Genomic DNA, 25,406 nt, shown 5'->3' on the forward strand with positions numbered 1-25,406 from the left:
AGTGCCCTTGGGTTCAATCACCAGTACCAAAAAAAAAAAAAAGTTTAACAATGATACGATACTATCATATAATACACAGTCCATCCTCAGACTACTCAGTAGTTCTTAAAATATCTTTAGAGCTTTGTCCCTCAAAGGTTCTAATCAGAGAACACATGAGGTTACCTGTCATGCTCTGAATTTTCTTAGTCTACCACAATTTCTCTGTCTGGTTCCCTGCTCCTCATATTTACATTTCCAAGGATCCAGTCTAGTGTTTTAGGGAATATCCATGCACTTTGCTTTTATCTGATGCTGCCTCTGTTTAGATTTAGGTACAGCTTCGATGGCAGGACTATACAGAAAAGATGCTGGATGGATCCTTCTCGGGAACTGCGTTGAGAAGCACCCGAGGTCACTTGTCTGCTACTGGCTCGATGGCTTGGCCATGAGAAAAGCTGCCAGCTCTCTCCACTCAATACACATTTTTGCCCCCTTTTAATTAACAAGCAATCTGTAATTTAAAAAGTTATGCAAATATTATGACTTCCCACCTTTCACCTAATGGCTCTGGAATCACTCACTGATGACTCTGAATTATAATTTTTGAATTATTATTATGATAGTTGCAAAATAGTGAGTTTCTACTTGCATCGCACTCATTGATTTGTCACGACAGAGGCCTGCTCACTAATTTTAAAGGTTTTTTTATGATCTGATATTTCCAGTATTCATTGCGTGGCTCAGACTGTCTGGAGCAAGCCAGCATGGGCCACGGATGCCGCTGAGCTCAGGGGTTGAGCGCTTTTGTGGTGTATGTAGAGCCCTGGGTTCAATCCCCAGCACAAGAGGTGGGTGTGGTCTGTGAGAGCCCACAGGCAGAACCACATGGCTTGTGAATGGAAACCACTGGTGGCCTGCCGCTCTAGGCAGCTCTGGAACCCTTCATCAGGATCAAAGTCCCTCGCTCACCTGCTTGTACTCTGACACCGCACGTGGCGTCACACAGTGACATCCCCAAAGCTCCTTGGGATTCTGCAGCAAATGCTTTCTGACTCGGTGACCTCCTCACATTGGACATTCAGAAAATCTCTTTCACGCCCCAATGTCTCCTAAACACAACTCTGTGCCCTGTGTAGCCCCTTCACCTCTAATTCAGACAGCTGTGCAAAAGCATCAGGGTCTCCCCCTGGTAGGTACCGAGAACAGAGACTTGAGCCTCTCGCCACGTAGGACCTATAGACGCTGGGTAGGTCCACTTATTTCTACACGGTTGCAGTTTCCTTACTCACTATTGTGATAATTAAATGCAAAAAACCCTTAAATCATATCTGGGAAGAAAAGGACACATAATTTGACACCACTGAAAGTCCACCTCCCTGGCTGCCGTCCTATCTTCTTCCCAAATATGCTTCTATGTGCACCACTGGAGAGAGAGGTTTCTAAAACAGAGATGTGGTCACAAAATGCCCCCGCTAAAGGCTTCCCTGGCTGCCTCTATCCTCCAGATAAAGCTCAAACTCTTTAGAGTCTACCCAAAGCCTATCCTTCTGGCCACTTGGCTCATCGGCTCGCACACCCAGGCACACCCAACTTCACCTTATCCTCAGTTTCCCTTCCATGCCTTTTCATTCTTCACCTGGCAAAATCCTTCTCTCCATCTCTCGTTAGCAAACTCCTGTACATCCTCTTGATGCGACTGGGTGCCTCACGGCACCCCGGGGAGGACCACATGACCCAGAACAACCTGTCAGGTTACATGTGGCTTGTGGCTCTGGATGTCCTTGGGTGAGAGGACAAGACATTTGTCTTATGTATTTGTGTAGCCTCAAAATGTACCATTATGTCTATACAAGGTTCTCTAGAAACGTTTGAACAAACATTAAGCATCCTGCTTGTTTAATCAAAGAAAATTACAGCAATAACTTTCCTTCCTCTCAGTCTGGGGGAGTGGATCTTCTTTTTACCAAGAAAACTATCATGCAAAAGGCATATATTATATGTTCAGTATAAGGAAATAAGAGAGCATAATCAGAATTATGTAAAAGTATGTATAAAGGACTAATGTACTGAAATGTCAATAGTCTACAGGTCTCTGAAACATAGTCTATAGGGCCATAAGTTTTAAAAAAATTTTTAGATTTCCTCTTCTTGTTCTGTTTCAATGTATCAAAATGATAGTTCATTTTATTTAGCATAAAAATTAGAGAGAAATAAGGTGGTCTATTTCTATCTTTTTATTCCTAAAAATAAAAAAAGAAAGAATAGCAGCACAGAGAGGAGAGAGAATAGAAAAAAAAAATTTGAGATGGGACAGTTACTGGAAATTACATACAAGAAACAGGAAAAATGAGAACAAGCACAAAGGAAAATTATACTGACATTAAGAAACTGGGAGGCAAGCAGAAGACTAGGTAAAATCAAGTGGTGAATATTTAACTTCCACACAATTCCACAGGAAGATGAAATTATTCTGGTAATGGCACCAGGCATATTATGAAGCCCCGATACTAGCAGAAGCTAATCAGATCACGAAAATTGCTGTGTGGAGGGCACTTGGACTACTCTAGCTGCTGTCTGAGATAGCAAGAAAGACCCAAAGAGGATTATAAAATCCCAAAGAGCAGAGTCTTTTTTCTTCTTAACACTGAACTGGTGCTGGGGAAGGAACCGGCCAGATAACGATGGCGACATCCCAGCTCAGTGCGAGTTGGAGGAGCAGCTCTGGTCTCTCTAATCCATGAGCTGAGACAAAGTGACAGTGGTAGAGAAGAACTGGAGGCCTTTCTGCTGCTGTGTTTGCATTTTATGGCTCTACTTCACAATCAGCCTCAGATGCCACCCAAATGTGACTGACCCCTGTTCAAAAGTGGGCTGTGTGTTGGGGAGGGGGGAGCTGAGATAAAAACAAACGACTCTTTCAAGTTCAAGGGAATCATTTCACTGAGAATTCCCTGTCGGATTAACGCACTGTAATGCATTGGCCAGCTAAGTGGCCTTGCTGTAATCTCTCTTTTTAAAGGCTTTCAAATATAAGGTCACCATGGAAACTGTAAACCAGAACTAATATGCATTTCACCTTAATGCTTAGTCACTCTTAGATTAGCTCATCCAGTGATTAAAATCAAAGTTGAAGACAGTGTAAGTTATTTCTTCTCTTCCAATAAATAACATTGGGATATCTGTGTATCTGGGGACTAGCGTACAAGATTTTTTTTTTTTTTTTTTTTGTGGTGGTGGTACTGGGGTTCCTGGAAGCCCTTCTACCTCCGGGCTATACTCCCAGACCTATTTTATATTTTATTTGGAAACAGGGTCTCTTAAGCCAGCGCGGCTGGCTTCGAACCTGCGCGATCCTCCTGTCTCTGCCTCCCAAGTGCCACCACGCCTGGCATACAAGTATTTTTTTTTTAAGAGTTTACTAGGATATAATAAAAACTTACCTATAGGAAACTTTGACTATCAAAGAATTCTTAAATGTTTCTGACTTAAAACAAAAACAAGGAACCCCCTGAGTCAAAAACAGCTGTGACAAGATGAGAAGTTGTTGTGGGGCTAGAACACATGCTCCTTGGGAAAATCCGTGGTGAGGTTAGGAGGGGCTCATCGAGGCAGCAAACACAAGGCAGCCTCGCGCGTCGGCTCGGCACTCGTGTACCCTGGGACCGGGGACAAGTGATTCCCAGACGCTCACGACCCAGGAACCCAGTGCGCCGGTCTCCGTCCCCACTCTTCCTCATCGCTGACTGCGGCAGCAGCCCTGACGGGAGGCCTGCCTGCACCCTGATCTAATCATTTCACCCATTCGTTATTTCCCAAGTGCTTAAGTTTTGTGAAGAGTATGCGTGTGCCATCAAATGAGTGAACAATGAGACCAATTTTCATAATTACGACTGTACACTTGTTGGATCATTCTGCTTACACGCTGTGTGTGTTAAGCAACGATTCTACGGAAGCATTAAGTACACTAATATGGTAGGACCAAGTGTTATTATAACAGAAAGTCACTGCGGACATCACCTCTCTTCAACATTTAGTGAAGACTGAGGGCTCTCAGAGGATCTGCCAACAGAAAGGCATTAAATAGTGCCTCAAATCATGGAAGAGACAATCACATAAGTGTTGTACTTTCAAGCCTGGCACCAAGTTGCTGAGGCTGTCCTTGAACCTGTGATCCTCCTGTCTCAGCTTCCCACGTGCTGGGGTTACAGGCGTGCACCACCATTCCTGGCTTCTGGCCCAGAATTTTACCTTCACTTTAAAGACCTCTGTTGATAACTGTCATGGACATCACCTTTTGGCTGTCTCACAATTACCTTACACTCCATATGCTTAATAAAAAGTCATTAACTCCCCTTTCTGTCCTCTCTTGTAATTACTATAAGTGGTAATACCCAATCATTGAACTCTGTCCCTTCCATCCTCATTCCCCACACTGATCACCAAACTATATCCACTGACCTCTTAAATATTGCTTATATATGTATTAATGAATCTGAGAATTGAATGTACGGGACTTCTTTATAGTAGCTTTTCTACTGTGAATATATTTGAAATTGTTCAGTATAAAAAATTATATTCTGAATTCTTTTTTAAAGAGCCTTTTCCTGTAAAAGTTGTATTTAGATTTAATGTGTTTTAACTACTGTGTTTTGCTAAGATGTGCTAATATCTCATTACCTATCATTTATTTTTAGATTCTAGTTTCTGGAAGACCGCCACAGAATCATGGCCCGACTCAGGGTTTCTGGTAACATGGTAAGTGAGTGACACACCTGAGTTTGGTTTCCATGCAGTTTCTGCTGTTAGCTCTGCCTTTACCAGGAAAACCCACAGCTATTCTTAGCCACGTGGGACTGTGGTTAGATATGCTGCCGACTCAGGCTGACTCCAAGTCACCATGGCTCCCCAGCTCTGGGCTTGCCAGCAACTGGGTGGAGCTGCAGAGATGCTCACAAAGATGCAGGCTAGAGCCAGAGCGGGGGAAGGCTGTACAGCCCCTCGGGGTCGCATCCCTCTTGTATGCGGGCTTATGCAGAGTCCTCATCTACCTACCCCTCTGCAGCAAAATGGCCTGGTGCACAGGCTCTTTTGCGGTGCTTGAAGTAGACTCAGTGTCCTAAGTTTACATGGAGAACGTGCTGCTTATCAAGCCAGTGTCCCAGGCAAGAGCCCACATCACTGGATTCTCAATGAGAAGCTATTTCCTATAATAAGCCAGGTGCCAGAATCGACTGCCAGTGCTAGAGGGCTTTTACAGAGGTGAAGGGATGCGAGGCTGGCGTCTCGGGGAGGGTTAAAGAAGTAGCAGAAGGGGGAGAGCAGGGTGGTGGGACTGCTGGGAGAGAGGAGTGGAGTGCTGGGAACAGCTTCTAGAGTTCGGGAAGCATGTGCAGCCAAAATAAAAAAATAGAGAAAGTCAAGAAAGAAACAGTCCCCTGTGGGCATATCTGTCAGTCTAGGAAGAAAGTGGGACCACAGTGCCTAAGCGAAAACTGGAAGGCTTCAAAAGAAGCCGGCAACTGAACAGACGATTTCCAGACATCTAAGGGGAGGCCTGCTCTGTATATCCTTACCAAATTATCTTACCGATGATTATCTCTCAATGGCTAAACAAATAGTAGGACTAATTTTCATGATTACTACTGCCAAGATATAAGACGCCATTTAAAAAATTTTCTAGTCCCTTTACAAAAGCTCCTTTCCAAGGAAATGTCTCTTCTGGAAGAAAAGAAGTATAAAGGAAGAGGACCTAAATAATCTGGGTGTTTCATCAGCATAGACGCAAAGAAATGATCTTAAACTCAGTCTGGAATATTCCATATGTTCTTCCAACAAAATCAAGGGGAGAAACTCATCTCTTGTATTTTTTATTGCATTCGAGGGCTTTAATATAGGAAAACACTTTAAAAAAAATTAAATCTTCAGCTATTTTGTAAAGCTCCAGTGACCTTCCTAGTTTAAAACTCTTACAAGATTAAGGTCAGGGGAAAAGAGTGTTGCATGCATCTGAAGGAAAGGCAGAGACAGTAAGAGAAGAGCAAAGCTTTTTTTTTTTTTTTTTAAGTCTATGCAACTAGAGAAGACAGTAGATATAAGGCCATATGTTCTTCCAAAGAGTAGTGGCCTTCTTTCAATGGTGGAGGACTTCCAGGAGACAGGAATATTCCTCCCTTGCTTGCTCTGCTGTAGGCATTAATGGAAAGAAGCAAAAAGAAAATATCATCATTTGAAATTGCGCTTTCTGCCTAGGAGGGGGAGACGGCCTGTGAAAACCTCTGGATCTGTGTCAAGGAAACGAATGATATTTTAAAAGTCTGGCAGGAAACCAAAGAGCTACGCCCACACACAAAGCTCATGGCTTCCAGCACACCAGCTAGACCACACGCTTCCCCGCTGGGAGGCGCAGGCAGGGCTGAGAACAGGACGGTGCAGCTGCCTGGTCCCCCAGCCTGGGGACACTCTCGGATGAGGGTGGAGGGACCTGACTGCACAGTGGAGAAATGCTCCCCTTCAGCCTCAGCCAGAGGACCCCAGGGTGAGACGAGAAACAAACAAAAAGGGAAATGACAGTGAGGAATAGTTTACCTTCGGAGAACAGTTGAAATGCATACCGGGTACTGGGAGTGTAGTTACATACATTGTAATACACCGATACAGGTACAGCGTGCCAACTATGCAGAAAAATCTTCTGCTAATAATAGACCTAGAAAAAGGGAAAAACAGGGCACATTCTCAGTCAAGAAATTCTGCAGGTTCATGTACTTCAAGTTTTCAATGACCCAACAAAACAAACCCAAAAAGCTACTCAGGAGCCCGAAACCAGAATGTCATAACTACGACTAACTGCAGATCAAGAAGTGGCTTTGGAGAATAATGTGTTGTGCTTAAAAAAACAAACAAAATAAAACCTCCAAAACATTAACTGGGGCCACGGGTGCAGCTTAATGTAGAGCACCTGCCTCGCATCCATAAGTCTCTGGTTTGATTCCCAGCACTACGCGCACGCACGCACACAAACACACACACACACACACTCTCTCTCTCTCCCTCTCTCTCTCCTCCCCTCTCTTTCTAAAAAAAAAATTAACTAGCTAAAAGAGTTTAAACTGCTCTATACTGACACTAAGTAGGCTTCCTGAGGCTTTAAACTTGATTTGATGTTCAAATGATGGGCAAGTCAAACCAACTTGATACCTGCAATTATACATGTAGTGCCTTCTCTGTTAAAAGAGAAGATGCCCAAACATCAAAACAGCATTAGAATGAAAATTTAAACATTTAATGAGTCAATGACATAAAACAATTGTGTATATCAGAAACTGACTCTCAAAGGCAATGTAACCCCAAGAACAAGAGTCAAACTGACAGACACCGACAGGCACCGATCCTCACCCTACTCTCCGATGACTACACCACCTCAAAAATTCCAAATCAGCAAAATGGGATTATAGCATTAGAAACAAGGCATAGAAAACCCCTACCATCTGGCAGACACCAACAATAGCTATCAATTAAATAGCTATGAAAATTATGAAAAAATTATGAAAATTAAATATTAATTTTCATTCACCAGAATGAAAAATTAAGCAAGAATTAGAAATAGTTCATATTAGTGGTTCTAATTAAATTACTTGTACACACACAAACAAGTATATTGAGTCTTGTGACTTCTAATATCCAATTCCGCCTTAGTTTGTATGACTTAACCTCAGTAGACTAATACTAAGTGTCTTCCTGGACGAGAATGCTCCTTCCTTGTTCATCACCCTCCTGTTCTAGCACAGGCTACAGTCAGGTCCTATAGGTTTCCTCTTCCTCAGCCTTAGGAATTCAAGTTTTCCTTGGTCTGGGAAAACCTGAGTTAAATGAATAAGAAAAATTCAGAAACAGTGGACAGGCTTTCTTCTTAGAATACTTAACGTTTAGTCACTCTTAAACCACACAGTGTAACTATTTTTATGCAGGATGGCACACCTACTGAAGTGTGGTGGCCAGGGGAGAATTTGTCTCATTCGTACTTTTTGTTTTAACAAGAAGAATGAAGTGCTATGTTATTTGTGTGGCTAAAAATTAATTTAAAGAACAACCCATGCGATTATAGTATCATTTCATTTACACATGCACAGACCTGTAAATTAGTTAGGTCTCATCAGTAGAATCTGGTGTTTTGTCTCCTTATCTACATTTTAGAAACGGGGTCGGAATTGTTCCCTGTAGAAGACATCTTTCCTATCTTCTCTTAGTGAAGCTTTATACCTTATTTCTTTTTTTTATTTTACTTTTTTTTATTGGTGCATTATATTCATACATCATGTTGGGGTAATTTATACCTTATTTCTGAAGACAAGAATTTATTCAGCATAAAGCTTCCTTGAATAGGCATGTGCCCTCATTTCAAGTATAATGAAAGCACAATATACTTGAAAAATATAGTGAAAGATAAGACTAAAGGAAAATGCTAGACTGTAAATAAAGCTGTCAGGAATATAAAAAAAGAAAATACCGAAGTGAACTGTACAGTGTGATGACCTATAGTGGTCATTTCTATTCAGAAGAAAATGCTCTCTCTAGCCATCTGCTCAAACAAATTATGTGCAGTTTCACCCGAACTGTACAAGAATCATTGAAGACAGAAAACTATCAAGACTAGATCTGTTGGAAGTCTTTAGAAGAAGAAAATAAAAATACTGCTTTTGGTAACATTGCTATCTTAAAGTCATTTTGCCGGGTTATTTCACAGCACACAAAGGATAAAACAATTCACACACGCGCCCCAGTAACTATTCCCATGTCTTAAACACGAGCCCACTATGAGTGTGATGGAGTGATTTCATAGTGATCAGAGGATAAGGTTTATGGAGAAGAGATACAAGATGAGAAAACACAAATTCTTTATTTAAAATTAAGTAAAAACAACCTAGGTTCAGTCACATTTACTATTTGACCTGAAGTAGAAAATACTGAAGCTATTTACGCAAATTTATTCATGTTAACAATAAGGCGACAAGCTGAAAGTGGCTGTTAAAAAAGTTCTGATCTTAGGCCGGGTGTTGTGGTGGCGCACGCTTGTAATCCCCGCGCTTGGGAGGCGGAGACAGGAGGATCGCGCAGGTTTCGAAGCCAGCCGTGCTGGCTTAAGAGACCCTGTTTCAAAAATATAAAATAGGTCTGGGAGTGTAGCCCGGAGGCAGAAGGGCTTCCAGGAACCCCAGTACCACCAAAAAAAAAAAAAAAAAAAAAAAAAAAAAAAAATTTGATCTTTGGTATTTAATCTTTTTGAAATTAAGCTTAGCATGTCTTCAGTATAGAATGTTAAACAAGGATCGCCTACCACAACGTTTAGAGACAGATTACAAAAAACGTTTCAAAGAATTGCATGCACATCTGGGTATTATTTCCTTAATCAAAGAACTTCACACATTTAGGATTCTGAGTTACTTAAAGATGCAAAAGTTCAGCATGTGTTAGTTAAAAAAAGAAACAGAAGAGTGAAGAAGTGTTAATGAGACATCACTAGAGATGAACTGAACAGGAAGTACAGTCTCTCTCAGCAGCTCTGGTGTTCCTGCTGGGTGGGACACACCTCCTGCCATGTTCCCAGGAGCTGCTTCCCAACCTCTCTGCTTATGCTCTTCAGTGACTCTCCTCCCAAAGACTTGTATTTGGTCAGGGTTATCTGTTTTTGTCCCATGCGTTTGAGCATGAGGCTTGTTAGCTATTTTTCTTTGGCTGAGAAAACAAAACAATATACCATTAAACTTATAAGGAAATATGAAGAGTGTGTGTGTGTAATTTTTAATATGTGTGTAGTACTCGGTATTGTACCTAGAGGCATTCTACCTTTGAGTTATATCCCTCCCATTTTATTTATTTATTTTTATTTTTAATTTTGAAACAGGGTCTGGCTAAGTGGCTGAGGGTCTCAGTTCATAAGGCTGGCTTTGAGCCTGTGATCCTCCGGCTTCAGCCCGCCAAGTACTGAGATTACAGGCTTGAGCCACCATGCCTGGCAAAGTGCTCATATTGTATGGGTTATTATTGGGACTTGCTAGGATAGCATGATATACCCGGTACAAGTGATTTTATCAAACGTTTTCTTTTGGCGGTATTGCAAATACTAGGCAAGTGCTCTACTGAGGTACACTTATTATACTTTTTAATATATCCTATTTAAGACAAAAAAAAGTGCTCAGAACTAGATTAGATAACAGACTGGGTATAAAGGAATACTCGTGTGTTTCTGGCATGTGGTACGATGGTCTAAAATTCTAAACAAAAAGTGATGAAAGGAATCAATACATTGTAAAGTACAGTTAAAATACTACAAAGTGCTGGGCGTGGTGGCGCACGCTTGTAATCCCCACGCTTGGGAGGCGGAGACAGGAGGATTGTGCAGGTTCAAAGCCAGCCGCACTGGCTTAAGAGACCCTGTTTCCAAATAAAAATATAAAATAGGTCTGGGAGTGCAGCCCGGAGCTAGAAGGGCTTCCAGGAACCCTAGTACCACCATAAATAAATAAATAAATAAATAAATAAATAAATAAATAAATATACATACATACTAGAAAGCTCTTCTGTTTCCTACAAGTTGTTTCTTTCAACTAATTCATAGTAGAGAGATATACATATCTCTGGGTTCTTAGGATAAATTTGGCTACAATTGTTACTATGACCCCTGAAGAGATATCTCAATAGAGAAAAAAACTTTGTTTTTGGTAGTATGGTAGTTGGCTTTAAATAAAAATGCCTTCAATTCCCCAAACTCAGATTAGGAAAATAATGGTGAAAGAAAGTATAAAAAATAACTCTTCTGATACCCATTCTTGGTAACAGTTCATAGCCTTTCGCCTCATTTCTCCCCAGGTCTCTGATTCAGACCTCATCTTCTTGCCCTAACACAGAGCAGTGGAACTAAGTGACGCCTCAAAACTAAGAGGAAACAAGGAGGCACGTGTGGCCCTAACACATCAGGGGGACCGGAAGCTCTAGGGCATCCAGGCTCGTGTGTCACCCAGCTCCTGACTGGTGACCCCAGAAGAGCGAGTCCACGGGCCGCACTGCTGAGCTGTGTCTTTATTTAGGTGCTAGTTCTACCGGGACCATGACCATCTCAGTTGATTTCCTGGAAAGTCAGCTAAAGGAGGAAAAGGACACCACTTGCCTTTGAAACAAAGAAGTGGGCTAGAAATAAATGGAAAGGCGATGAAACAGGACCAAGAATGAGTATCGGAATACTCATGATCTGTAATTGCTTCGAACATTTTTTTCTTAGTATAAGAGTCTGGAAGATGAAAGTAATTTTATTTTGAGCCAACTGCAACCCTACCAAAGCTTGTTTTCCCCTCTCCTATAGAGGAGGCATTTGTGGTGATAATAACAGCGGCAACTGTTCTGCCAAATTTCTCTTATGGGCCAAGCTCTGTGACAGTCAATGCGTGACTATGATCCTTATTTTACAGATGGAGAAATGGGCTCAGAGAATCTCAACTGAGATATAAACAAATATTAGTATGCAAGACAAAAACATCTGGATAAATTGCTTTCCGTGATGTGAGAAATCCACCTTGGAGTACCTATAAGTCAACATTATCTTGTATCTCATATTTCAAAAGCTACTTAACCCGAGTATTTTGTCATATTTCATACTGATCAGAAATCTACAAAATAAGCATTCTGATGATAATTCAATGATAACTGTATTAGCTACTGAAATACTAGAAAAATCCTCATAGTATCACACAGAGATACCCAAATTCAACGTTCCTACTTTTCATTACTATTTCTAACCTATGGACAGCTAGGTGTGCTTCTTATCAAGACCCCACATATTCAGTGTCCCTCTGATGACACCCCTTCCTCCACATTCACAATGACCTCCTCTCTATCTCTTGTCCTTAATACCACGCTTACCTCCTGCTATAGTCTGAGAATTCCCACATCCCTCCCCCTTGTTGAAATCTATCCCCAGTGATTAGATTGTGCCCTTATAAAAGAGACTGAAGAGAGCTGGCCTCTCTACCTGGTACAAGGACATGGCTAGGAGGAGCCATCAATGACCCAGAAAGGGGCCCTCACCACACGCAAACCAGCCCAGGTCTTGATCTCCAGTGCTCAGCCTCGGGAACCTTAAGAGATCAGCTGCGGTCCTTTGTAAGTCACTCGGTCTAAGGCATTTTGTCACAGCAGCTCGGACAGATTAAGATACCTCCCTAAAATCCATTCTGCACAGAGCATCCAGAATCATCTTTTTCTAAAGCAGAGTATGCATTATAAAATTCTCCAGTGGTTATCGATTATGCTTTGAATAAACTCTAAATCGTTCTCTGGGCGCATGAGGCCCCAGACTGCCTGGCCTCTCTCCTCCCTCTGCCTCCCATCATCCCTCCATTTCTGCCCAACGCACTGCTCTCTGGCACACTCTGTTACAGTGTCCCGCCTTTGGAGAATCTCTGTGACAGCTATCCTCTGCCAGGCCCCCGTCTGCATTCTATCTTCTGCCTTCTCCTGGGATATGCCTGGCATTCCGCCTGGTGTAGACATCAGTCCAGAAAGGTCAGCTGCTCTAACGCCATCCCCTGATCCTCTCGGTCCCATCCTTTCTTATTGGTCCCATCCTTTCTTATTCTGTTCATAGTCCTCCTGACAACCTGAACACTCCCCCAAGCCCCCAATCCTGAAGTCTAAGTCAACTCTGAGAAGGTTCTAAAGTCTTATTTTCCTGGATTCCGAGAATTGCTCACCAACTCTCACGTGTGAACTCTCCAAAGTCTCCTCAGCTCCCCTCCATGTGACGCTAAGCTACCTCTCCTGTCTTACCTTTCAGAGGGAATCCAGCGGCCATGGGTTCCCCAAACCCAGCCCACTTCTGGTTTATTGTGTTTGCTGACCAATCTCTTTCAGTGGTCCTCTCCCATTATTCTATCTGCTCCAGCCCTCTCCATCCACTTCAAGCCTTCCAGAGTCCCCATCCAGACAGAGCCATGCTATCCTTTCCATGACTTCAGAAGTCTTACTTTATGGTAGACCTGTCTGGTGGCCCAAGGGGGGTTTGGTTCCAGGACCCCTGTGGGACACCAAACTTAACAGATGCTTGAGTCCTTATATTTACAGTGTTGGAGAATGTGCAGTTAAAGGTACACGTAGCCTCCTCTCTACTTTAAATCATCTCCAGATGACATATAATTCCAAATGCAATGTAAATGTTATGTAAATTAGTTGTCCTATATTGTTTAGAAAATAATGACAAGAAAAAACAAGCCTGCACATGTTCAGTACAGGTGCAATGTTTTTTCTCAGAATATTTCTATCTGAGGTTGGTTAAATCAATGAATTCAAAACACAGAGATACAGAGGGCTGACTGTACCCCCCCCCCAACACACACTTTTTGTACTGAGGGTTAAACCCAGGAGTGTTCTACCTCTGAGCTATATCCCCAGTCTTATTATTTATTTATCTGTGGTACTGGGGATGGAACCCAAGGGCATTCTACCTCCGAGTTATACCCCCCAGCCCTATTTTTTATTCTTTATTTTTAAACAGGGTCTTACTGAGTTTCAAAGGGCCTAAGTAGTAGCTGAGGCTGTCAGTGAACCACAATCCTGTCTCAGCCTCCCAAATGCTGGGCCAACTCTTTTTTTAAATTTTGAAACAGGATCTAACTAGGTTGCCAAGGGCCTTGCTAAGTTGTAACCTGTAATCCTCCTGTCTTAGCCTCCCAAGTACTGGGATTATAAGCATGGGCTACTATGCCCAGCTCTGGCTGTATTTTTTTCCCCCCAGTACTGGGGAGGGAACCCAGGGGCATTCTACCTCCGAGCTACACCCCCAGCCCCATTTTTATTCTTTATTTTGAAACAGGATCTCATTAAGTTGCGGAGGGCCTCACTAAGCAGCTGAGGCTGTCCGCAAACCTGTGATTTTCCTGTCTCAACCCTCCAAATACCAGAAATACAAGCATGCACCACCACACGCGGCTTCTGACTGGTTTTTTTTTTTTTTTTTTTTTGGTGGTACTGGGGTTCCTGGAAGCCCTTCTATCTCCGGGCTACACTCCCAGACCTATTTTTACATTTTTATTTGGAAACAGGGTCTCCTAAGCCAGCTCACGCGGCTGGCTTCGAACCTGCGTGATCCTCCTGTCTCTGCCTCCCAAGCGCGGGGATTACAAGCGTGCGCCACCACGCCCGGCGTGACTGTGTTTTTAATAGTGAGTTTGGCATTGCCACTACCAACAGACACAAAGCTTCCCTCCCTCCCTTAAACGAAGGCCGTAGGAAGAGCTATGTCTTCCTTATTATTTCCAATAAGATATTACAGACGACACCTGGGATAAAGCCAGGACCGTACACGTCTACACCTTCATTTCTCACTCCCTCTGATAGTCCTTCCATAGTTCTTTCCATAAATGTCTTCTCTACACACCCTTTCCCTGAGCTGCCAGAGTTACCCTGCCTTGATGCTCACAATCCCCCCCCCACCCCCGCATCCTTTCTGGATTCATGTTTTAATTTGAAACATGTGTTGCTGAGACAGCTCCATTCACCCAACGAGGACCACAAACCCCTGGAGATGGAGACTGAGCTCTGCGGTCTTTCTGCCTTCCTCCAGTGTATCCTGGAAGCCCTGCAGGGCTCTCCACCCACCAGGGTCTCAGGGCTCCAGAGGGAAGACCATGAAACTCTGGGCTTTGAATGCAGGGCTTTACCAGAGGAAGGGTTAGTCAAACAAATGAAAGGGCAAGCCTAAACGTGGTAGAACAAAGAGAGAAATCAAAATAAATGCTCTCCTGCTTATCGAGACTGAGAACACAGTTAATATTTCTTGGGTAATTACGCAGGGCGGACGGCAGTTTGTGAAGCAGGAAAATAAGACACGCCCATGTCCTGGCCCAGAGTGTCTGTACATGCAGTGCCTTTAAAACGACTGCAAGAACTTGTATATCTTTGGTATTATTTTAACCATATTCCTGTTTAGCATATATTATTATTTCATTTTATAGAAGGAGAAATTAAAGTATTACGAATTTAATTACTAGCCAGGGGCAGAGTTGGTCAAATGAAAGATTCACCACAACTTCAAGGTCTTAGGACTTCCAACGGGCTACTCAACAGGGGCTCTCAGCGTGGAGATCACTCACTCTGCTGTCTCCTATCTCTCTGGCCTCTGTAAAATACTTGCAGAATAATCCAAGAGCTAGTTAAGCTCAGGAAAATATCCATGCTGGTTTGGGTAGTTTGCCAAGAGTAGATCACATTATAAAATTATCGCTGGTCTATTTGCCTTAAATTTTTTTTCCAGGGTCATATATAGACTGTCATAGAATGTGAAGAAAAAAAAATGTATTAAGATACATCAATATGCCCCACTTAAGACAGGTGAAAAGAATTAAAAGCAAGTATCCTAGCTGGGTGTGGTGGCACATGCCTGTTAACCCAGTACTTGGGAGGCTGAGAGAGGAGAGTCACAGGTTCGAGGCCAGCCTCAGCAATGTAGCAAGGCCCTCAGCAATTTAGTGAGACCCTGTTTCAAAATAAAAAGAAAAAAAGGACTTGGAATTAAGCTCAGAAGTAGAATGCCCCTGGCTTTATTCTTAGTACCACAAAAATCAGTCTCTTTCTGCTTTTCCACGGAGGAGCACCCCACCCTGTGGCCGGTGAGCTGGGGGAAGCAAGGACACCATAGGGCCATGAGGCGTGGTGGTGGCTCCAGATGGGGCACTATGGGTAAAGTGTCTAGATGTTATTTCAAGTGTGGCAAGTCATTAGAGGAGCACGAAATGAGCAGACTTGGATTTTGAAGGGAGGCCCGAGGCACGGGAAGAGACAGCCCTCAAGGTGGGCAGGGCCCATCCAGACGGCTTCCAGAGGCAACAGAACACAGAAGCCTCATACGCAAAACACGGAGCTGCTTTTATTCTATTTGGCCTGTGCAGGAGGAACCTATGCCACTGGATCTGCTAAGAAAATACATTCCAAAGGACAAGTGCCTGTTATACCGGGCGATTTCCAGACCAGGCTTACAGTGAGGAGCCTTTAGTTCCCAGCAGATACTGCTGTGGGGTGCTGGGCAAGTCCGTAGCCTCTCCTATTCTCGGTTACCTTCACCGAGGAGACAGTGCCCTCCTACTTATTTGAAGGGTTGATTAAATCGGTGTTACAATGCACGTTAAAAAAGTTCTTGTTATTGCAACATCAGCTAGTTTGCAACCTGCCTCTTGAATAGGATGAAAATCATTTTTGACAACATGGATAAAAAGGGACAGAATAAAAGAGACTTTGAGTAAGCACATTACTAGATGCAGTTACAAGTGTAGAGGGAAGAGACAATCCCTGAGCTCTTACCCTGCTTTACTGCTAGAGAGGACTAAGACGGTGGATCATCCAGTTAAATAACGGGAGAACTGTCCAAAAGAAAGCAGTGACACAAGGGAACTGGGTTGCATCAGGGTTATACTGATGTGAGCACCACACGCTGAAAAGTGAGATGTGACTGCAAATTCCCCAGAATATAACCCCTTGTGTCTGCTTCGCCCACTGGTGCATCCCTGGCATCGCCGACCGTTAATTCTTGGTACATAACTAAATGTGAAGACGTTCTGAAGATGCTAGACCGGTTTTCAGTCTACTACGGCATTAAACCGGCTGATACTAAAGTGAAATTATCTGAAGCAAAGGCTCTTCTGGAACTCAGTAAACAAACTACTGCTTAAGAACCTGGAAAAACCTTCTTCACATCAAATGTTCCATATCATTAAGTGCTTTTAAGAACTGCACTTAATCATAGCCATCGGAGACATAAAAACAATGGGAAAAATGTTGACATTATCTGTGCTCATCAACTAACTTGATTCAATCAGCTTAAATGTGAAACACTGATGGAATTAAAATAGAGTAAAATGAAAGATAAATGTTAGTGGAGAATCTTGTCTATTAAATAAAACACAACCCCAAACAATCAAATTAGCATCTGACAGACATAGTTGCTAATCAGCCTAAAGATTTTGTCCTTGGAAATTAGATTCCAGCCACAGAACAGAGGAAAATGCCATAGTTGTATTCTGGCAGAAACCCATCTAAGAAAAAAGCTCCCCGCCCCCTGCAAAAACAAAAACAAACAAACAAAAACAAAACAAAACACAGTCTTTATCTAAAGTTAAAATATAAGACGGGCGTGGTGGTGCACACTTGTAATCCCAGCATTCGGGAGGCTGAGACCAGAGGATGGTGGTTCATGGACAGCTTCAGCTACTTAGTGAGGCCCTTCGCAACTCAGTGAGACCCTGTTTCAAAATAAAGAATGAAAAATATGGCAGGGGGCATAGCTCATAGGTCAAATGCCCCTGGGTTCCATCCCCAGACCTGCAAAACAAAACAAAACAAAAAAACCCCAAAAAACAAAATATGTTCGGGAGTTCAGCTCAGTGGTAGAGCATATTCTTAGTGTGTGCAAAGCACCAGCTCATTCCCTTGTACCTTAATTAACTAATTAATTAAATACAACAACAACAACAACAACAACAACAACAACAACAACAACAACAATCTTTCCAAAAGTGATCTCTGAAAACAAAATAGATAAGTCTAAAAATACATCCTAGTACTCTAAGTATAATCCGAGAACAGCCACAAGGAAATTTCTATCTTTTCCTTCCTGCAGTATCAACAGAGCCCCAAGAAACAGCTCTAAATATAGATGTCAGGCAACGTCTTAAGCCGGATCTGTCCACTCCATCTCCCTTCTCTGTTGGCAAGGGATCAATTTTCAAAGAAGCCACTCTGGAACCATTTCCCCTGAGACTGCCTGTGAAAGAATATTCCACCCGATTCCCCAAATAACTCTACCACCAAGCTCTCTCCACTCCACCCCAGAACCCAACTGTCTTAATGGTTTCTTTTTTTCCCTAAAAATATTTTCATTATCAATAGACCAATATACCCTTCAATATTTAATTTATATATAATCTGTCCTACTCCCATTCACAACTTTCTTATACTAATCTTCTTAGGCAAATGTTTTAGTCTAAAACCATGATAGAAAACATCTATCTGTATATACACATGACATAACTTTGCTCTGAAATAAAACTCATTTGGGTGAAGTTGTGAGAGCCCCGAAACTAGTGAATTCTGACCCCCTACTGACTTCAAATGATAAAAGCCAAGGATTCGGAGATCCAAAAACTCTGAATGAGAAAGATGCTGCGACAGATGGCAGACCTGGAGCCACGAGACAGGCGGCCCTAAGTGCCGCAGAAGCCGCGACTTCTGGAAAGACTTCATCGCTCTCCACCACCCAGCATGACATCCCTAAACCAGACAAATGGGGACTGGATCTAATTCTACTACCTGGACTTCCACAGCGGCAGCCCGGCCAGGCCTCCGGCCTCTACTCCTGCTCCGCAGCCTCGGGCCTCCCTTCAAATTCCAAGTCTGCGCACATCATTCTCCTCTAATGACTTGCACACTTGAAATAAAATCCCAACACTTCACCCATAGTGCCCCGCCGGAGCCACCGCCACACCTCATGGACCTATGGTGCCCTTGTGCCCCCAGCTCACCGGCCACAGGCCCTTGGGCGCTCCTCAGATACACCCCAGAAACTCTGCACCTGCTGGGTCTCCTGGCCACACTGCTCCTCTCCAAATCCCCGCACGGGACTCTCCTTCATCTGATTCAGACATCTGCTCAAATGTCACCTCAATAGTGGCCCTTTCTATGCACCCAACTTAAAATACCACCCCATCCCCATCATCCCCAACACTCACCAGCCCTTTATGCAATGTTATTTTTCTCCATTTCCTCATACTAGCGGATACATGTTCGTTTGTTTACCGCCGGCCTTACCTGGCCAGAACATAAACTTCACAAGGGCATCGGGGCCCTCCACTTACTGCAGCGTCCCCAGGGTCTACAAGTGTCCAGCGCGTAGTAGGTGCTCAGTGAACCCACACTGAAAGGGTGAATGCATTTTAAGTGAGCATCTGTGTGGTTCTATAAGCTGGCCTCTGAACCGGGCACCGGAACATAAAGGTGAATGATCAACAGGAGGATGTGTTTTATTCTTTGAGGAACTTATAATCTAGCAGTGAAGGAGATACATACACAATTAATAGAACGGAATGTGACAGGAGCCTAAAGTGTTCCGAGAACACTCTAGAGACGCTGGAGGTTGGGCAGGACAGATTGGGGCAGATTATTTAGAACAGCGAGGAGCTGGCTCTTCATGAGCCCCTGCTAAGGAGCAATAACTAGGAATGAAAAGGGGGGACCTGACCTTAGGACCCGCAGGGCAGAACCCGGTGACTGCCCGAGTAAAGGGAGGTGAGGAGCTCTCTCCTAGGGGTCCAGGAAATGCCACTGGTCAGAGAGAAAAAAGAATAACTTAGAAGGAATTTATTCCAATCTTGGCCAGGCCTAGCCAATCTGCCTCAAACAAGTTGGGTTTTGGTTCCGTGACCCCCACACCAGTCATAACGAGTCCTCCTTGGAACTGGCAGTTCTACGGTCTGCTCCTCGGCTTTAGTCCCTCTCAGGGGCTCGCAATGTCCCGACAGAGCAGAGCCACACGTATCACGCACAGGTACCACTGTGTTAGCCAAGACTTTGCCATGCATGAAAAGTCCTTAAGTCTTCAGGCTTTTTATCAGAATCTGTACGCATCATATATTCTTTATCATGCTTTCTTAAAACAAGGGATACCTGTTTTGCAGTGAAGTCTGACACAAATGCAGAGATTTCCCAGGAATTTTTCCTAGTCAGTGGCTTGAAAGTCCAATTCTAAATGGGGAGACAACAGTATTTAAAATTTTAAAAAACAAAAATGTTCTCAAGGACACTCAATATTGTTGCTTTCCATTTGTCAATGTCATGGGAATCCCATGTGGATATATGTGTGTATAGGAACATATACCTATTGAGGCGTGAAGGGGAGATGTGAAGAATAAAGAGAGGGAAATTTCAAAACAGCAAGATATAGCCTATACTTTATAGTAATGGGCAACTGTATACAACTTAGGGATAGAACCAAATGTCAGAATTTCAGCACCAAGATTTTCCAGCTTCTCAAAGATCTGGTGAAGGAGCTTTCTGCTGGGGGATGCTGGCCAAATTCTAGTGGCCTCACTGCTCAATTAATAAGCCATCCTCTATGGGTTCATCCTTGGCTTTTTCTTTGATCAGTAGAGGATATGAGACAGAATATGTTGATTTTCTTAAAGGCTCCAGAACCCTTAAAATCAAAGCCACGTGCCCTGTTGGGAATTAACGGCCAAAGAGTCTAACGTGAGGCACTGAGTAAACCGTGCTGCTTCGTGGCAAACCTCCTAGTGGAGGTCGGGAAGAGGGGTCAAAATTCACAAGAGCCAAACACAAAAAGGAGAGGCTAGCTCCCTGTTAAACACAATCTCCCATGACAGAAGGCTCCGCTTCTTCAAAATGCTGGATAAATAAAATTGCTATGCCACAACAGCCAGTAAACTAGCAATGAGGGGGCTCTCTGACACTACACAAGATTTTGATCTTCTCTATGAGAGCCAGGGAGATGCCGCTCATCAATCTCTGCTGCTTGATCTGTCAGCCTGGATCTCGCCACCTCTTACGTGTCTGGTGGACCACAAATACTGTCGAGCGACCACAGGAGGGAGATGGGACAGCAAGAAGGCAGACAGCAGGACGGGGTGAGGGGGTGTTTAGGAAAACACTCTGTCCATTTCCCACCTCCCTAGAGAGAGGACCTTCCTTCCCTCCCTCTCTCGCTGCCTTCCTCCTCCTCCCCTCTCTCTCTCTCTCTCTGACTGCCTGCCTGCCTGTCTTTCTTTCCATGATATTGGGGATCAAACCCCGGAGGGCTGAACTACCGAGAGCTACATCTCTAGCCCTTTATTTTGAGATAGAATCTTGCTAAGTTGCTGAGGCTGGATTCAAACTCGTGGTCCTCCTGTCTGAGCTTCCCAGGCAGCCGGGATTCCAGGTATACACCAAGTTCAGCTCAGAAGAAGGACTTGAAAGAATCCTTAGTTAGCTGCATTCTGGACAAAAACACTCTGAAGCTAATTGAATTTCAGCATAATGGCCCATCTAATAATGTCAGCATCAAATAATACACGGTTGATTAGGACGAGAGAAATCTAGCCCGAGAGGCCTTTTTGCTTTTGTTAGAAAAACAAGGCTCCTGAGATTCAGGAATTCATCCCAGCCACCCTGCCTGTTAGTTCATTGCTGGGGCCAGAACCCAGGCTGCCTACACTCCAGCCCAGACCACCACTTCTACTTCCAATTCTGCTGAAGCTGTAGGATTGTGAAAATGGCCCCAAATAAACACTGGCGAGTTCAATGACTTTCTTCGTCCAAGTCGAGATTCCCTCTCCTGGCAAAGAGCCAGGAATGTTTTTGGATTCATTTTGAAGAAGATACAAACCAGTTGGTTTATTGCTGCTCAATAATTTAAATTTATAAATGACTTTAGTGTTGGCAATAAGTATCAGACAAACACAAAATTAGAAAGTTTAAAGATAACTAGATTTCAGGAAAATTCCTTTCTGAAAAGTAGCAATATCTTAAAGAAATCAGCCCCATGCTTAGGAAACTTCCTCAGAGCAAGAATAAAATTAAAAGTCACGGTGCCACAAAAGTCATGCTGTGACCTTATATTCTGGGGCAGTAGATTATTGGTTGGCGTATAAGAATTCTGATGACAACCCATAAAACTCATAAAAACAAAACAGTGAACATCAGGAAAAAAAACCCAAGAAGCATAATTTGAGTTAACCTTGCCTTTGTAGAAGAAAAAGTGTTGTCCCCTGCCCCCCACCAATGGGCTTTTGGGGAAAAAAGCTGAAAACTAAAAAAGCTTATAAATCAAAAGCAGGCCTGGAGTTTGGCAGCTGAAAGAATGTATTTAGAGAATTCTGGGCATCTCATATTTCTAAAGCCTGTTCCTCTCTATTTAGCCTGTCAAAACTAAAGCAACAAAAACAGGTTTCCTATCCAGTCAATGCAGCCCAGACCACCAGTTTACTTCCAATTCTGCTTAGGCTGTAGCATTGTGAAAATGGCCCCAAATAAACACTGGTGAGTTCAATGACTTTCTTTGTCCAAGTGGAGATTCCCTCTCCTGGCAAAGAGTCAGGAATGCTTTCATTTCCATGCAGATATATCATTTATAAGGTGGAAAAAAGTCTTTATAAAACATATCAGGGGGAAAAAAAACATATCATTACCATCGGAGAAGGTTCGGCATAAACTCCCTACCCACATTTTCTTGATTTAAGATGATTTCCTTAATATTCAGACACACTGTGGGCTGTGAAATACAGTCCGCCAGAGAGAGACTCAACCTCCTTTGACAACCTGATTCCAGACCCCCTCCCGCCCCCCACTCAAGCACGGGAGCCGTAAAGATGTTCCACTTGGGAAAACTAGACACAAATGACAGGGACGATTCATTAAAACCAAGGACAAGTGTTTACCCGAGTAAGCAGCTCGTTCTGAAAGTCTATGCTGAGTTTATAGCTTGAAAGGCACTTGGATCCATCCCAAATTAAATGGAGGTGACTACTAATAACCCTGAGAAACTTGAATGGACTGGCTACAGACTGCTCCCATTGCCACGCATTCTAGAAGGTGAAATCCATACAGGCTCCTCCACATTCCATCTGTCCGTAGAAGCCATATCCTGAGGGTGTCACTTGCCCAACAACCCAAGCCACTGTGGGATAGCTGTTCTGAACTCACTATGCACTAGTCAGGGGCCAGGTCTGACTCGGTATGGGAAAAGCCATCCCGCCATTCTCATTTGGCCAACAACTTACTTAATTTACTTACTGTCAACAATTTAGTTAATGAGTTAATAAACCAGCCAAGGCTAGGTGGTTTATCTGTTGCTTAACAGCCTCTGTTCTCAAAAGATGTCTGAGGGTTTCACGGTCCTAGTCCTCATCCTGCATGAATATTTTGCAAAACGGGGAACAAACAAGGCATTTTCCTAATGCTGCTGGAGCTTTCGCTAGCTCAACAGGGTATGTGGTTAAGAAAGGAGAGAAAAAGGAATCAACATCCTTTGATTCCAGCTGTGTGATACATTTTCCTTCCAAATAACAATCAGATATCTGGAGTGCAAACCCTGCCACTGTTGCATCTTAGAGCTTTACTTACTTGTATTTTAAGAGCAGCCACTGAATTAACCAGAGTCCTACAAGGATCATGCCGTTAATTTCACAAATAGAAAAGGCCCACTGCACCCGGTTAAAATGGTCAAAAAATGTGTCCGGGAGCGGAGGCTGCACCTCCTTAGGAGGCACTCGTTCATGGACGACCGAGATCATCACTGTGGTGAGAACGAAACAGGAAAGTGCATAAAGGAAGGCCAACAACGTCTTGCCCCACTCCATGGGGTACTGGGAGCGCTCGGGCTCCGGCATGGGGATTTTGATCATCTCTTTCCTATAGCCATTTGGCACCCCGTTGGGTTTGATCTTGGTGCTGAAGCTGCCATCGGGGGTGGGGACATCTACGCCGATGCTGAGGTGCCCGTTGGCATGGCCGTTCTTGTGTGCTTCCATGTGTTGCTCCATTTTCAGGGTCTCGATCATGTCCAGGAGCCGCTGCCCGTTGTCAGAGGAGACTCGGCACAAGGGGGGGTTTTTGAAATCCTCTGGGGTTAGGTTGATCAAATCCTGGCCTGTGAAACCTTCCAGGGGTTCACAGTACTCTGGCATGGCATTCTCCAGTAGCCAGTCTGCCACCTTCTTTGGTGACCAATAAACCACTTCCTTCATTGTACTGGCAGACGACACGCAGTCCCCAGCACGCTCGGAGGTCAGCAGCCACCGTGCCTACAGGGCAGGACGCTGTCCCTCCGCGGCTGGCCCATCCTGTTGGGCCTCATGTGTGGAGACTCGTTTGGCAAGATGGTCAGGGTAGATTTTAAACACCTCATGGAGCTGTCTGGGGTTCCTGAGTGCCCACGCATTCATTCACCTCATTTTTGAACAGGAGTCTTCTTTCTGTGGGAGCCAAAAAAGAAAAGGAAAAAAAGGTTATGCTATGATACTGGGATTCCTTATCAACATCTCTAAAAAGCAAAGCCTTACCCTAGCATGCATAACAAAGATAGAAAGCTGATGACTGGTAAACTCCACCGTTTACAAACTAGCATTAGTTTCAAAGACCACTGGTTCCCTGCTTTCTTGTTTTCTCTGACAGAGCATTAAGTTGGATTGGAACATGGAGAAGGTCAGAACGGGACAAGTCTTAGAGGATCGCTAGTGGTGCACTGAATGAAGAATAATTCAATAGTGCTTTGAACACTGTTCAGCTCAGAGCAGTGATCTCATATTTAACATGCTTCCTTGAGATAATATGAAATAATATGGTAAGTCTGTTTACTCCATTGTTCTCTCTGGTGAAGAATGTTTGAAACTGTACATACTATGTGGCAACTTAAATAGCACAGAAAAAAACTACCAAGGAGATCGTCTGGTTCAATAATTTTACACTCTTTTACCAAGAAGCCAGTGAATACCTTTTCCCAAATGTGTGTGGGTCCCCAAATACACAAAAGGGTTTCATTGCAGCTGCCTGTGTTGAAGCTCGGGTAGGGAAGGGATACCGCTCTGCCTGCTCTGTTGATCTTTCTACTCCCAGCCCTTGGGGGTTTAGGTTGAAAGTCGAGGATCTGACCAACTCCCCCATTTATAAATGAAGCGTCTGAGGTCTATCAAGACCAAGGAACGTGCTCTTGGTCAAGTGGCAGCCTGAGTTGTAAGTCAAGCTTCCAGGTCCTAGTTTGTGTATTTATTCATTAAAATACTTATTATCCAGTCACCTAACAATAAAAAAGGCATATCTATAGGGAAGATGCAAAAGAAGGATTAAAAAAATGTATGCATTTAGTATATGTATATAGTAAATATGCAAATCTGTAACTATATACATGCATAAAACTATATACATATCATAACTACACTATGGTAATGGAGATAACATTGCACTAAAACAACAACAAAAAAAGATTTATCACTGAAGTTATACTTGATGGTTTTGGAGATATTTGCTGCTTTTCTGACACCTATTTTCTGTAATAAAAATGTATCATTTTTATTATTTATAAGAAAATGTTCAAAACAAAAGGCCTAACTGCATAGCAAAACAACATGGTTATGAAACATGGCTTCTGGTCAGAAGAAATAACACAGTTTTCCCATGCGTATTCCCTTATGTCAGCATCTGCTTACGCATCTGAAAAATGGGGATAAAGATAATCAAGCATTTCCTTCACTGGGATGTTGCCAGTGACTAAGAAATCATAATTGAAAATTGATGAAATATAACCCAGTTCTAAAGTGGTGATGCTCAAAGGGGCAGGCTGGCACCATGTCCCATCCCTTCTCCAATTATCTATCACATCCAACACCCTCTGTCCACTT

The 25,406-nt window shown here is 43.3% G+C and overlaps 1 protein-coding gene across 1 annotated transcript in view; it reads right to left on the bottom strand.

The window, feature by feature from the left end:
• Positions 1 to 23,765, bottom strand: part of LOC308262738 (phosphatidylcholine:ceramide cholinephosphotransferase 1) — a gene marked incomplete at its 3' end in the record, with an annotated part of 37,770 nt that extends 14,005 nt beyond the window's left edge. The window contains exons 1-2 of the mRNA XM_080695375.1: positions 23,134 to 23,765; positions 6,568 to 6,685 (exon numbers count right to left, since the gene is read on the bottom strand). Of these exons, the coding sequence (XP_080551501.1) occupies positions 6,568 to 6,685; positions 23,134 to 23,756 (741 nt within the window). The 5' untranslated portion in view covers positions 23,757 to 23,765. The remainder of the gene's footprint in view (positions 1 to 6,567; positions 6,686 to 23,133) is intronic.
• Between the last annotated feature and the right edge of the window lie 1,641 nt (positions 23,766 to 25,406).

This window comes from Muscardinus avellanarius (genome assembly GCF_963383645.1).
Source record: "Muscardinus avellanarius genome assembly, chromosome: 4".
Lineage (NCBI taxonomy): Eukaryota > Metazoa > Chordata > Mammalia > Rodentia > Gliridae > Muscardinus > Muscardinus avellanarius.